This window comes from Corylus avellana, chromosome ca11, assembly GCF_901000735.1.
Source record: "Corylus avellana chromosome ca11, CavTom2PMs-1.0".
NCBI classification, from domain to species: domain Eukaryota; kingdom Viridiplantae; phylum Streptophyta; class Magnoliopsida; order Fagales; family Betulaceae; genus Corylus; species Corylus avellana.
Genome location: NC_081551.1, coordinates 17365103 through 17377713, shown reverse-complemented (window position 1 = coordinate 17377713; position 12611 = coordinate 17365103). Strand labels below are relative to the sequence as shown.

The window sequence follows — 12611 nt, the reverse complement described above, 5'->3', positions numbered from 1 at the left end:
TTGTGCCTTTCATATTTATGGAAGTCAAGTCAATCCTGTTTTGAGTATTTAATATAATTGTGTAGAAAATTTTATTTTCATTATTATTATTAATGGAGTCAAAGGATTTTCTTTACATGAATGAGGACAAATGATTTGTTTGAGATTGCGTTTAAGAGATTTAAAAGTGATTTTATCATTCAAAAAGTTTATTTAAAAAAAAAAGTATTTATTTGATAAACAATTTAAAAGCGTTTTTAATAGTTAAAAAACCTAAAAATGACCAAAAAAAAAAAAAAAAAAAAAAAAAAACGCTTTTGGAAAAAAAGCTTAAAAATGATATTTTTAACTTAAAGCAATTCCATACAAGTTGAGAGTGTCTGCGAGAATTTGCGTGAGAAGGCTCTTCGAGAGAGCGCTGGCTATATAAAGGAGACGAGCATTTTAAGAAGAAAACGCGCTCATAACGTATTTGCAATACGTGTTTACGTATACAAGCAAAGAGAGAGGAACACCCCTTTTTGCTGTGCGCAAGCAAGACAGCAGAGTGGTGTTCCTTTGACGGTGACTAACAATGGAGGCTATGATGAACAGAGGTGGCTTTAAAGTTTCAATGTGTGGTCAAGGGGAGATTGAACAGTTGTCAAGGGATGGTAGCCAGTACAGTCTCTCCACCGGGATTTTGCCGTCTCTCGGAGCAAGAAGCAGCCGCAGAGTCAAACTCAGGCGTTTCATTCTCTCCCCCTATGATCGCCGTTACAGGTTCAGAACGGTTTTCTTCTTGGTTTTTGTTTCTGGGCTTGTTTTTGTTTTCGTTTTGTTTAGATTTTTGCATATTTTATTATCTTTCCTGCATTGTTTTATGAGCTTCATTGTTTTTGCTTTTTTATTCTATTCTTGACTTTCTGTTTCTGGGTTTATTATATATTCTTTATTAATTAAAGGGTACCTGGAAAAGAAAACATTGAATTTGTGATACTCTGTTTGTAACTAGAACTATTACTTTGTTCTGTTTTCTCTATTTCTTTCTAATTTTTGTTTCCATTTGTACCTTTTGAGAATGATTCTTGTATTTTTCTTTCTGGGTTATTTATTTATTTATGTTTCTAGACTCGAACTCTGTTTTGATATTATTTTCTTTTTATTTTGAGTATCGGAAAAGAAAAGATATTGAATCTTTTGCTCCTTTTTGAGAAGCTAAAAGTATTTATTTGTCTTCTTTGTATGTTTTCTTAAGCTTATTGTTTTATGAATATTCATAGCTCTACTTTTCGGGAACGGTTTTTAGTTGGAAGCTTTTTCTCTTCTGCCGGACATTTTTATCCTTAAATTCAGTGAATCACCTATTATTTCTTGAACTATTAGTTGATTCTTTGCCAAACTTGGCTTTTATAAAATACAATTTTATTTGCTTTTTTCTCTTTTAGGAAAAGTTGGTCAGTCTTCTCATCGATTTGGAATCTTGGATTTTTTTTTGTTGAACTGTTTAGTTGATTCTATGCCGAGAAAGATTTAGCTTTTACAAAATACAATTTTCTTTTAGAAAACGATCTTCAGTCTTCACATGGATGGATTAGGAATCACGGATTTTTTCAATTTTTCTCTTTGAATTGTCACAAGGCAGACCAGGCTGTTCCTAGTTGGTGGCTTTGAAAAATCTGGCTGGACGCTTTGGAAAACAGTCTGCAGCTTCTGTAGTCTGTGTCTTCGTCTTCCTTTGCCATGTAGTAGACTCTTTTGCTAAGGAGCAGATACATTTTTGCATGAAGATATCTGGTGTGATCTATGAATATCCAGCAACTATGAGGAATTTTACGAGTTTCTGGGTATTGTAATTAAAAAATGACATATCTTTTTGCTAAGACTAGCTCAGCTTAAATTGGTTGTCACAGGATATGGGAGACATTTCTCGTTGTGCTGGTGATCTATACTGCTTGGGCGTCACCGTTTGAATTTGGATTCCTTAGAAAACCACAGGGACCTCTATCCATTACTGATAATGTAGCCAATGGATTCTTTGCTGTGGATATTATTATTACCTTCTTCGTAGCTTACCTTGATAAGACAACCTATCTACTCGTTGATCATCCGAAGAAGATAGCATGGAAATATTCAAGGTCCTGGCTGGCCTTTGATGTAATATCGACAATCCCTTCGGAGCTTGCTCAGAAGATCTCCCCTGCACCTATCAGGTCATATGGCTTATTCAACATGCTTCGCCTTTGGCGTCTCCGAAGAGTTAGCGCCCTATTTTCCAGGTGAAGGGCTTTGTTACATCTTAGAAAACATTATCGAAATGGGCTTTTGCTTTGATTGAAAATTCTTCTGTGTCTTAACTGAATTCAGGCTTATTTTTTCTTTTGGGTTCAGAATGGAAAAAGACAAGAACTACAATTACTTTTGGGTTCGATGTGCAAAGCTTATTTGTGTAAGTCTGTTAAAACTCTGGGATAATTTAGGTGAAAGAAAAGCTTTGCTCCCCCACTGGACTATCTTATTAATTAGGATTGGGATATTCTTTACAGGTTACCCTTTTTGCAGTTCACTGTGCTGGATGTTTCTATTATTATCTAGCAGCACGTTATCGTGACCCCAAAAAGACATGGATTGGAGCAACAATGAATAACTTCATTGATCAGAGCTTGTGGATCCGCTACGTGACTTCGATTTACTGGTCCATCACTACTCTAACAACTGTTGGATATGGCGACTTGCATCCAGTGAATACAAGGGAGATGATCTTTGACATCTTCTTCATGCTATTTAATCTTGGATTGACAGCATATTTGATTGGAAATATGACAAACTTGGTTGTCCATGGGACCAGTCGTACCAGAATATTTGTGAGTAAATTGTTCTGATTGATGATGCTCTGCCATACTTATAAAAGTCCAGATATGGTTTTTTTGTTTTGTTTTAATGCTTGCTAGTTTCTGGACTCATTCTTAATGCCCTTTCCTTTTTCTTTTCTATTTAATTTCCAGAGGGATACCATTCAAGCTGCCTCAAGTTTTGCTCAGAGGAACCAACTGCCTGTTCGCTTGCAAGATCAGATGCTTGCACATTTATGTTTGAAGTTCAGAACAGACTCAGAGGGGCTCCAGCAGCAAGAGACTCTTGATTCCCTTCCTAAAGCCATCCGGTCAAGCATTTCCCATTATCTGTTTTACTCTCTGGTGGATAAGGTGTACTTGTTCCAAGGGGTTTCAAATGACTTGCTCTTTCAGCTGGTAATAATAAATTTAAAGCGGCTCAACTTCCATGCTTCAAATCCTTCTCTCTAAAGTGAATTTTTCCAAGATTTTTTTTTTTGGTAAATGCTTGCATGGTGATTTTATTTTTCTCTAAATTTTGAAGGTCTCAGAGATGAAAGCCGAGTACTTTCCTCCCAAGGAAGATGTGATCTTACAGAATGAGGCTCCCACAGACTTCTATGTACTTGTCACTGGCGCTGTGGTAATAATTCAACATATTTATTTCTCAAAACCTTAAAAGCCTCGTTTTTTTTAGAGCTTTATTTGTTCTTTTGAAAAAGATAGAATTGCAGTTTCCTTTTCTTTTTTTAAATTAAATGTAGCAACCAATGGCTCTGGTTTGTTTGATTTACTTCACAGGATCTAATTGTCCTCAAAAATGGAGTTGAACAGGCAAGTCTAATCTCTCAACTAATGACCTCTGGTTTGTTTATAATTTTAAATGGACGCGTGTGGGATTGAAACATATGTCCATGCAGATGCTGACTGAAATCATGGTCAATCACTGCAGGTTGTTGCAGAGTTGAAAAGTGGTGAACTGTGTGGAGAGATTGGGGTACTCTGTTATAGGCCACAGCTATTTACAGTGCGGACCAAAAGGCTGAGCCAGCTACTAAGGTTGAACCGTACCACATTCTTGAATATTGTTCAGTCCAATGTTGGAGATGGGACCATTATCATGAATAATCTCCTTCAGGTTTGTAAACTTTAATCTCATGACTTCTAGTCCTTTGTCAATGTAGAAACCCTTTTCCTAGTTGGAATACTCTCTACATTTGCTGCTTTTGCTAATGAAGAAATAGAATTTTAAACTCGATAGATGTTGGTTTTGTAGTATATAAAGAATTTAGCTAATGTGACATAGTTTTGATGATACTTACCACAAACTTTAACATATTATGTACTACATGCCTTTTCCTTCTTGGTGGGCAGAATTTGAAAGATCTTAACAGCAAACCAATGATGTCAGAAGTTTTAGCGGATACAGAGAACATGCTACTAGCTCGTGGTAGAATGGACCTACCTCTTAGTCTATGCTTTGCAGTTCTTAGGGGAGATGATTCGTTGTTGCATCAGTTGTTGAAACGGGGCCTTGATCCAAATGAATCGGACAACAATGGCAGGACAGCTCTGGTGCTTGACTGCTTCTCTCTGCTTCTGATTTTATTTCACCAACTTCTTAAAACTCGAATGCTAATATTTTATTTTTTTCAAATTTCTTTTCTTGTTTTGGGTAAAATCAGCATATAGCAGCTTCTAAAGGAAGTGAGAACTGTGTGCTTCTACTACTTGATTACGGGGCTGATCCTAACAGTACAGGTACCTTCTAGCCCAACATCATTGTCACCATTTTTCCTTTTGCTTGTTCTCTTTTTTATTCCTTGCACTGTTCTCTTCTTTGTTTCTCAAAAGTGGTTTTGAGTGCCTCAGACTCAGTCAGTTCCATAATCTTTTCTCCATGCTTACATTAGAAACGTTTTAAGTTGGTTTTTGAAATCCCCTTCTGGTTTCATTTGCAAATTTTGGTAGTTTCTCTTAAGAATGTATAACATAATTTCTAACAAAGGATTTTTAAATCTTTCTCCTACCGTATATATTTCGCAATTATTTGGATGTCTACAGATATTTTCTTAAGTCATTCCAAAATGTTAAAGAGTCTGTTTGAGATTGTGTTTGAGAAATAGAACTTTTAAGTCAAAAAAAGCTTTTGAGCAAAAGCTTTATTCTTAAGCTTTTGCCAAAAATACGTTTTGGCCATTTTTAGGCTCTTAGAACCCTTAAAAGCGCTTTTAATTTTTTTATCAAACAAATATTTTTTTTTTCAAACGAATTTTTTGAGTGTTAAAAGCACATTTAGGCTTCTCAAACGCAATCCTAAACATGCCCGAAAGTTCATTATATTTTTTTAATTTGTGCTCTAGAACAAATTTGCCCACGGACCCATGAGCAATATTTTAATTTTTCAGACAAAGCAATTTGCCTTAATAGTTTAGATGAATAATGCAGCTACATGTTGACTTTTGGAATGCCTGTGTGCACTTATTGTTAACTGAACCTTTGTATTATAATACCAATACAGAAAACCTAATATATGGACAGACTTATATATGGCATCTATTAAACCAAACACCTAACAACACTCCTCTCCCCCCCTATCCCAAGGCAAATATTTATTAATAATAAAGAGCTCTATGATTAATATAAGTATCCAATGGGTAATTTGTTTGTTGGAACATTTGGGGGGGATATTTTCTGGATGTTCTCACTTTTCCTTGTTTCTTTTTGCATTGAATTTGGATTGTTGTTGTCAGCTTATATTATTATGTCATTTGCATTTGTTGTTTGGTTTTAGCAGTACTTTATATAATCCTGGAGTGATGATAAAGGGAACGCTGGGCAGGCCGACACCCGGTTGATTTAATATTTTAAAATAATAAAATATAATATTTTATTATTTTAATTATTAAAAAAAAAAAAAAAATTACGCCAGGCGTGCATGGCTGTTCATGCACGCCTGGCGTTCTCCGTATCATCACTCATAATCCTGATATGGTATGGTAGAATATTATTATATGTCCTACTATTTCTATTTTGGCCAGCAACTTTATATAATTCCTGTATGACGTTAGAGTTGGCTTTCTTATACTCATATCTTTTCAGCTGTTTCATACCCTATAATACATGATTGGAGGCGCACACGCACACAAATTTTTTTTTTAGATATGACTTCTAGAGTCATTCGTGTGCAGTTTCCACTCCTTGATTGTTGACTTCTAGGGGGAATACTTTATATAATCCTGATATGGTATGATAGAATATTAGTAAGTTCATTTACTATTTCTATTTTGGCCAGCAACTTAATGATATTATTATTAGATTTATTTCTGTTGTTTAGATTATCTTATGAAGTTAGTGTTGACTTAATTTCTTATACTCTTATCCGTTCAGCTCTTTCATACCCTTTAATACGTGATTGGAGGCACACACACAAGAAAAGAAAAGAAAAATCTAATATTACTTCTAGAGGCATTCATGTGCGGTTCCCACTCCTAGAAAGAGGCAGTCTGCCTCTATCTAGCTTCTTTCTTATCAGAAGGAAAATAAGAAGACAATCTAGCCTTCTCTTTTTTGGTCTTAAGAATGTAATTTTAATTAATCATTGGATTTTTGGAAATAGGGTCAATATCAATCATGGATTATATATTCTGCAGAGTGATTCATTAAGTATAATATGAAGTGATGAACTTAATTTTGCATGTATGCAGACTCAGAAGGGAGCGTGCCACTATGGGAGGCGATACTCGGCGGTCATGAACACTTGATCAAGCTACTACTAGACAATGGTGCAAAATTACAACCCGGAGACATTGGTCAATTTGCATGCACTGCTGCTGAGCAAGGCTTGACCTTGCTCAAGGAAATAATTCGTTGTGGGGGAGATGTCACACAACCTAAGGCGGCCAATGGAACCACAGCTCTTCATGTTGCAGTTTGTGAGGGAAACATGGAAATAGTCAAATTCCTTTTGGATCATGGTGCTGATATTGACAAACCAGACCATGAGGGTTGGACCCCAAGGGCTCTAGCTGACCAACAAGGACATGAAGACATTAAAATCCTTTTCCAATCTAATAGAGAACCCAAAACTCAACCACCCTCAATATCCATTCCTGAGAGACAGAATGGGGCTCGTTTCCTTGGGAGATTTACTAGTGAGCCTACAATCCCGCCTTTATCCCAGGAAGTCTCATCCCCTGGTGCAGCAGCAGATGGATCATGGGGCCAATCCCGGCCGAGGCGTAGGAGTAATAACTTCCACAACTCACTATTTGGCATAATGTCAGCTGCCCACACTGGGGAGAAAGACGTTCTCTTCCCTGTTAGTAAGACAAGATCACCAACTGCTTGGAAATCTGGAGGTGATCACCCTGCTAGAGTGACAGTTAGTTGTCCAGAAAAGGGACAAGTTGCTGGAAAGCTTGTGCTACTTCCAAAGACTTTTCAGGAGTTGCTTGAGATTGGTGCTAAGAAATTTGGGGTGTTGCCGACTAAAGTCCTAAGCAAGGATGGAGCTGAAGTAGATGGTATAGAGGTTATTAGAGATGGAGATCATCTTACTTTTGTAAAAACTACTGAGGAATCTGATAGCAAAAACTCTCAAATCAATGGGTGTTTGTAGGACTTTTGGTACGTATACGTGGAATCTCAAATATACCCCATGCTGCCATGCATACCCAGTTTGGATCTTGTGTACATGTGGAGATGTGGGTCAAAATAGCTTGTTGTTCAGTTTAGAATCCTTCTAGGCTGAAGCAGATGGTTAAAGAAAAGAAAATTGGGAGGGGGGGATAGAAGAGTTGCCACCTTGCAAGTCAATGTGACGGCAATGTAAAGAAAAAGTTTACGTAACAGTCAATTCAATTGAATATATATGCTCAAATATGTTCTCGAAGTACACAATCCAATTAACAAATAATTTCACGAGATTGAAAGGACATTAGTGTAATTTTTCTGAAAGATATTTGTATAAAAAACAAAGGTAAGATGGTTCCAAGGAAAAAAAAAATTCTCACTCCTCCAAACTTTGAGCTCCCTCTATTTCAAGAACGGCATTTTCCTTACCTTTCAATCCGATTATCTATTCTTTTTCTCTTTATTTCTTTTAAGGATCCTATTAGCTGCATATAGTTAATCAAGTTCTACTATTGCAACGAAGCACTCTTCTGCCTAGTTTATTGACCAATTCATGTGTAAACACAAGAAAATCGAAAAGCATAACAACATAATGAAAATAAAACCTGCACTTTCAGCCTACAAACAAAGCATCCTCTAGCAAAGACAAAAACTACAGTTCTTCAGCCTAAAGATAAAACCCACTTGGAATTCGACCTCAGAAAACATGGGTAGTCAATAAATTTGAAATTAAAAGCGATTTCTCATAATTTATGCTCAAATATACCAGTAAAATGAGTCTAATTGTGTCAAATTTGCCTTGCAAATATGGAAAGAAAGACAAGTCCGTGTTACCTAAAATCCCAGACCCAATGGAGAACCAAAGACTTGTGCTCTGCTGCTTAATTTTTACAGAGAAAAAGAGAGACAGATATCACCATGACTGAGTTGGGCAAGTCTCCTACTGTAATTGACCCAACAATGTATACCATCTCTTCAGCAAAGCTCACCAATGGTGACCTTTCCCCTCTAGAGCTTCATCTGCTAAAACTTAGGCAAGAATGTATGCAGAGCTTCCATTGTCTATTAGAATCCTCCTAGTTTTATAGTTGACCACAATCACAGTTAACACTAAGGTGTCGTCAATGTAACGCCTTCAGAATTAATTAACTAGTAATCAACCCGGTACATTTCCCTGAACCTATTTACCAAGTAAATAAGACACTTAACAGAGGGCTACTTGGTGAAAGAAAACATCTCTTACATTCACAAGATAACCATACCAAATGAATCATATTACAACAAAAAATACTATCAATGTAGAATTCAAATGCATCAGTTACGAGAATACTACACTAATTTAGACAACGAACTACTATGAGGACCTGAAGAGGTGTATACTCTAAAACAGCTCGTTTAGACTTGTTCTTCCGTTTTGAGTTAAACAAACTAGAACTGCCCTTCCAGACTGTAAATGGAGATATTGTGTGGCATATTGCTCAATTCAAAGGTTTAACAATGGTTGACCAAGCATGTACATTAAAAGGCATGAAAATTTAGAATAACTGCACAGATGATTTTATATTAGGGCACTTTCAAATCATTTTTCAGTCAGCTTTGCAAGATCGAGTACGCACCTTGGTGAGCACTTACAACATAAGACCCATTCCCTTTACACTCCACTGTATTAAACAAAGTTGCGGAGCAAATACACATTGTAGCTCTCATATGCTGATTAATTTAAAAGCACTTGAAAAAGACATAAATTCACTTCAGCGTCCAATACTATAAAAGCTTAAGCATTTTCAGACGTGCTTCGTGTTCTGGATCCAGTTTTGGCGGAGTATAACAACCACGAAGATCCTCCACTATGTACTCCTGCAAAATGTTTAAAATTAATTCTTATTTTACACTCGAAATGATTTAATAGCTAAAGTTGACAATAGAAACGATCGAATATCTAAAACATTAAGCCCATTTGTAAGTTCTTAGTCAACTAGTGATGGGTGGGGCAGATGCCAAGAAAGCCAAGTTCTCGGCCAACTAATGAATCTAGAGCACAAAGACCTTACTGTGCAAGGCACTTGTGCTGGAAAACTGCTTTCAGAGCTTAACTTAGTGAGCTCCCTCTTGGTAAGGATGTGGTAGTGTCTTTGCCAGATCCTTTGAATGGCCATGGTGGCAGCAAGGAAGCCATAAGCTATTCCAAGAATGGCAAAGATGACGACAAAAACTATAACCAAGGCAAAACATGCCTCCATAGATGCAGGAAAACAATCCAAGATGCCCCATCCATAACAGCAATTCTGGCAGCCAGCCATCCGCGGGTCGTTACCATTGAGGGGGGAGCAATGAAGTATAAGCCCGAAAAATCCAAGCAGCACAAAGAAGGCCAGTACCCCTGGTAGTATGTAAGAGTCAGAACTTTGAAAATGACGTATCACTGACCAATACCAAGCATTCGGTAGTTCCATAGAAGACAAAATGTGTGATGGAATGAAATCAAGTGAACTTTCTCCATTGATCCTTTATCCTTTTTAAATAAGCACAATAAAAGAAGTATGCGTGTGTTGTGTGTTAGAATCAGAGAGTATCAAAAACATATGAGACCTAAAGCAGATCTATTTCATATTGACAACTTTAAGATATTAGTTATAAGAAAGTAGAACAAATTTAAATTCCAGCTAAGTACGGACTATAGCGAGACCTGCAGAGAAGATACTGCCCATAACATAGCTGACATATATGGTTTTTACAGAACGGAGAATGTTCTAACATGTTATTAGGAAGGGACAATGTTCTAACATGTTATTAGGAAGGGACAATTATTCACATGTAACGAGTGAAATTTCTCGTATAGTCAGCGCAAAAAACCAAAAGATAGTCGTATAAATGTCTTTGAGCACATATTATTTGGAGAACTGAGGCTCTTTCAAGAGTGCTGTTTTTTGGGTGGACGGTAGCACTAGAAAAATTTTTTAACTTGGATAACCTGAGGAAAAGGCACGTCATTATGGTGGATTGGTGTTGTATGTATAAGTGAATTGTGGGGTTTGATCTTCCAGTTCTTTGGTGTAGAGTGGGTCACGCCTAGAAGGATGGTGGAGTTGTTGTCTAACTAGAAAGGTCAATAGGGAAGACATTGCATTTTAGAAGTTTGGAGGATAGCTCCTCTGCATTTAATGTGGTGCATTTAGAAAGAGCGGAAGACAAACAACATTGAAGATTGTGAGAGACCGGTGTTTAAGTTAAAAGTTGACTTGTTCAAATTTCTTTATGCTTGGATGGCAACATACAATAGTCCTCGTTTTTCTAGTTTTACTGAATTTCTGAGTTTCTGTTCTTTTTCTCCTTAATTGGGGTCTCTTCTGCACTTTCTACTGAGATCGATTTACTTATCAAATAAATAAATAAATGTCTTTGAGCACACATAAGTAAACAATACTTTCTAGCAATGATATCAAGCCATATATATATATATATATATATAGCAATGATATCACACCGATTTGGTGGTTGCAACTCCAAAGGAGAAAATAAGACAAACTGCAATAAGCACAAACATAACGTTTGTTTTTGGCTTTAGATATAACTACTAACCATGTTTATGAGCACAAAAATTACAAGCAGGATTTTCAGTCTCGATCAGCAGGTAAATTAAATAAATATATAACTGCTGAAGCCATCATTTACCTATACAGTAATAAAAAGGTATTGGATGTTTTGATAGAATCCGATCCCAACTGTCACTGAAGGAGTTCCTGAAGGCCCCATCTTTATCCATTAAGTATGCAAAGCCACCTATTACAGCAATTATCTGCAAACATGTAAATTTTAAGAGGGAAACTTTTGAGGGTCTTTCTTTGAATGCTTTGAGCCAAACAAATCATCAGCTTTACATAAAAGCTAAAAGAAACTCAATTCCAGATCTCAAAAGCATGTTATATTAAAATCAATACCCTACAGAAGTACTTAGTGAAAGCCAAGAAAATCTATTTAGGACTTCAATTTGTTTTTGACTAATTTCCATGCGTGGTCAATGCTAATTAAAACAGGTCAATGCGTGGTCAATGCTAATAACTGAACAAGTTGGATACTAAATAAGAGAAGAAATGGAAAAGAAGAGAAGAAAAATTTAAGAAAATAATTTGAGCCGTTTATAAAATATAAGATAGTTGCCAGTAAGAAAATAGCACCAATATGCACCATGTTCCATGCAACACATAGAAAATCAATTGGCAGTTTCGATTTCCACTGAGATCATGCAAAATAAACATCCTCACAGCTTTTAATATTATTCCTTTTCTTTTACACGATTAAAAAACATAACAGTGAAACCAATTGATTAATAAATGAGGACGAGTCCTTTTATAATACAGATGAAATGCTTGATTGGTAAAGAATGGCATCTTTCTGAACCCATTCACTAAAACGTGTGCAAAAAAGAATACTCACAGTTTGTACAGCTAAGAATACAAGGAAGACATTCCTTGCCACAAAAAGTCTGAATTTTATCTTACGCCAAGAGTTGTCCTCAAAAACTGTAAGTCGAAGGTGAAACTGAGCTTTGCAAGTTGTGCAATGTGAGAAAGCAAATCCTTCCTGTAAAAAACAAAGGGGGGAAAAGTTACTGTAAGACCAATTATTAAAAGAATCCCCGCTTGAAGTAATTGGATTGTAAGTTTTCATATTCATAAGAGCCAAAACAACAGTTTTTACCCTAACTGAACGCCAATGATCAAGACATGAACGATGAACAAACTGCTGAGTGCCTTTGCACATGCATGGAGATATTAATTCACCCTCTACAAAATTGAAAAGCCATTAGACCAAGGGAATGAGATGTATGCCAAAAGCAACAAGTACATATTCTGGAGTCTATCTATATATATATATATATATATATATTATGTAACTACATAAAATGTTTGCCAAGAAAATTAATCCAGGACTGACCAACAAAAAGATAAAAAAAACAAAACTTGTGCTACTTCAATATTCTGAAACTTCAACCAGAATTAGGAATGAGGGATGCCAAAACTCTCTTTTTTTATTGGTAAGTTACACATGCACCCAGTCGGGCTTGAACCATGACTTCACCCTCCCCTTTGTAGGAGGAAGTACCATTTGAGCTAAAGCAGGGATGCCAAAAGGCCCAAAACTGAATAAAAGCCAAGAGTAAAGGGGGGCCCTTTTTTTTTTTTT

The 12611-nt window shown here is 36.3% G+C and overlaps 2 protein-coding genes across 3 annotated transcripts in view; one reads left to right on the top strand and one right to left on the bottom strand.

The window, feature by feature from the left end:
- Positions 1–368: 368 nt before the first annotated feature.
- On the top strand, positions 369–7465 carry LOC132165897 (potassium channel AKT1-like). Of its 2 annotated transcripts, XM_059576595.1 has the most exons (11): positions 369–741; positions 1872–2237; positions 2350–2407; positions 2505–2822; positions 2964–3209; positions 3337–3435; positions 3594–3626; positions 3745–3930; positions 4167–4367; positions 4478–4553; positions 6500–7465. In XM_059576595.1, the coding sequence occupies exons 1-11, from the start codon at positions 554–556 to the stop codon at positions 7411–7413; spliced, it is 2685 nt and encodes an 894-aa protein (XP_059432578.1). In that variant the 5' UTR covers positions 369–553; the 3' UTR covers positions 7414–7465. The 2 variants fall into 2 exon arrangements, with proteins under 2 accessions (XP_059432578.1, XP_059432579.1); XM_059576596.1 differs by lacking the exons at positions 369–741; positions 2350–2407 and having other exon boundaries at positions 2099–2237; positions 2521–2822.
- A 1540-nt stretch (positions 7466–9005) lies between these two features.
- The window catches only part of LOC132165162 (uncharacterized), a 6016-nt gene continuing 2410 nt past the window's right edge, over positions 9006–12611 (bottom strand). The window contains exons 2-6 of the mRNA XM_059575655.1: positions 12126–12211; positions 11862–12008; positions 11100–11223; positions 9479–9807; positions 9006–9284 (exon numbers count right to left, since the gene is read on the bottom strand). Of these exons, the coding sequence (XP_059431638.1) occupies positions 9192–9284; positions 9479–9807; positions 11100–11223; positions 11862–12008; positions 12126–12211 (779 nt within the window). The 3' untranslated portion in view covers positions 9006–9191. The remainder of the gene's footprint in view (positions 9285–9478; positions 9808–11099; positions 11224–11861; positions 12009–12125; positions 12212–12611) is intronic.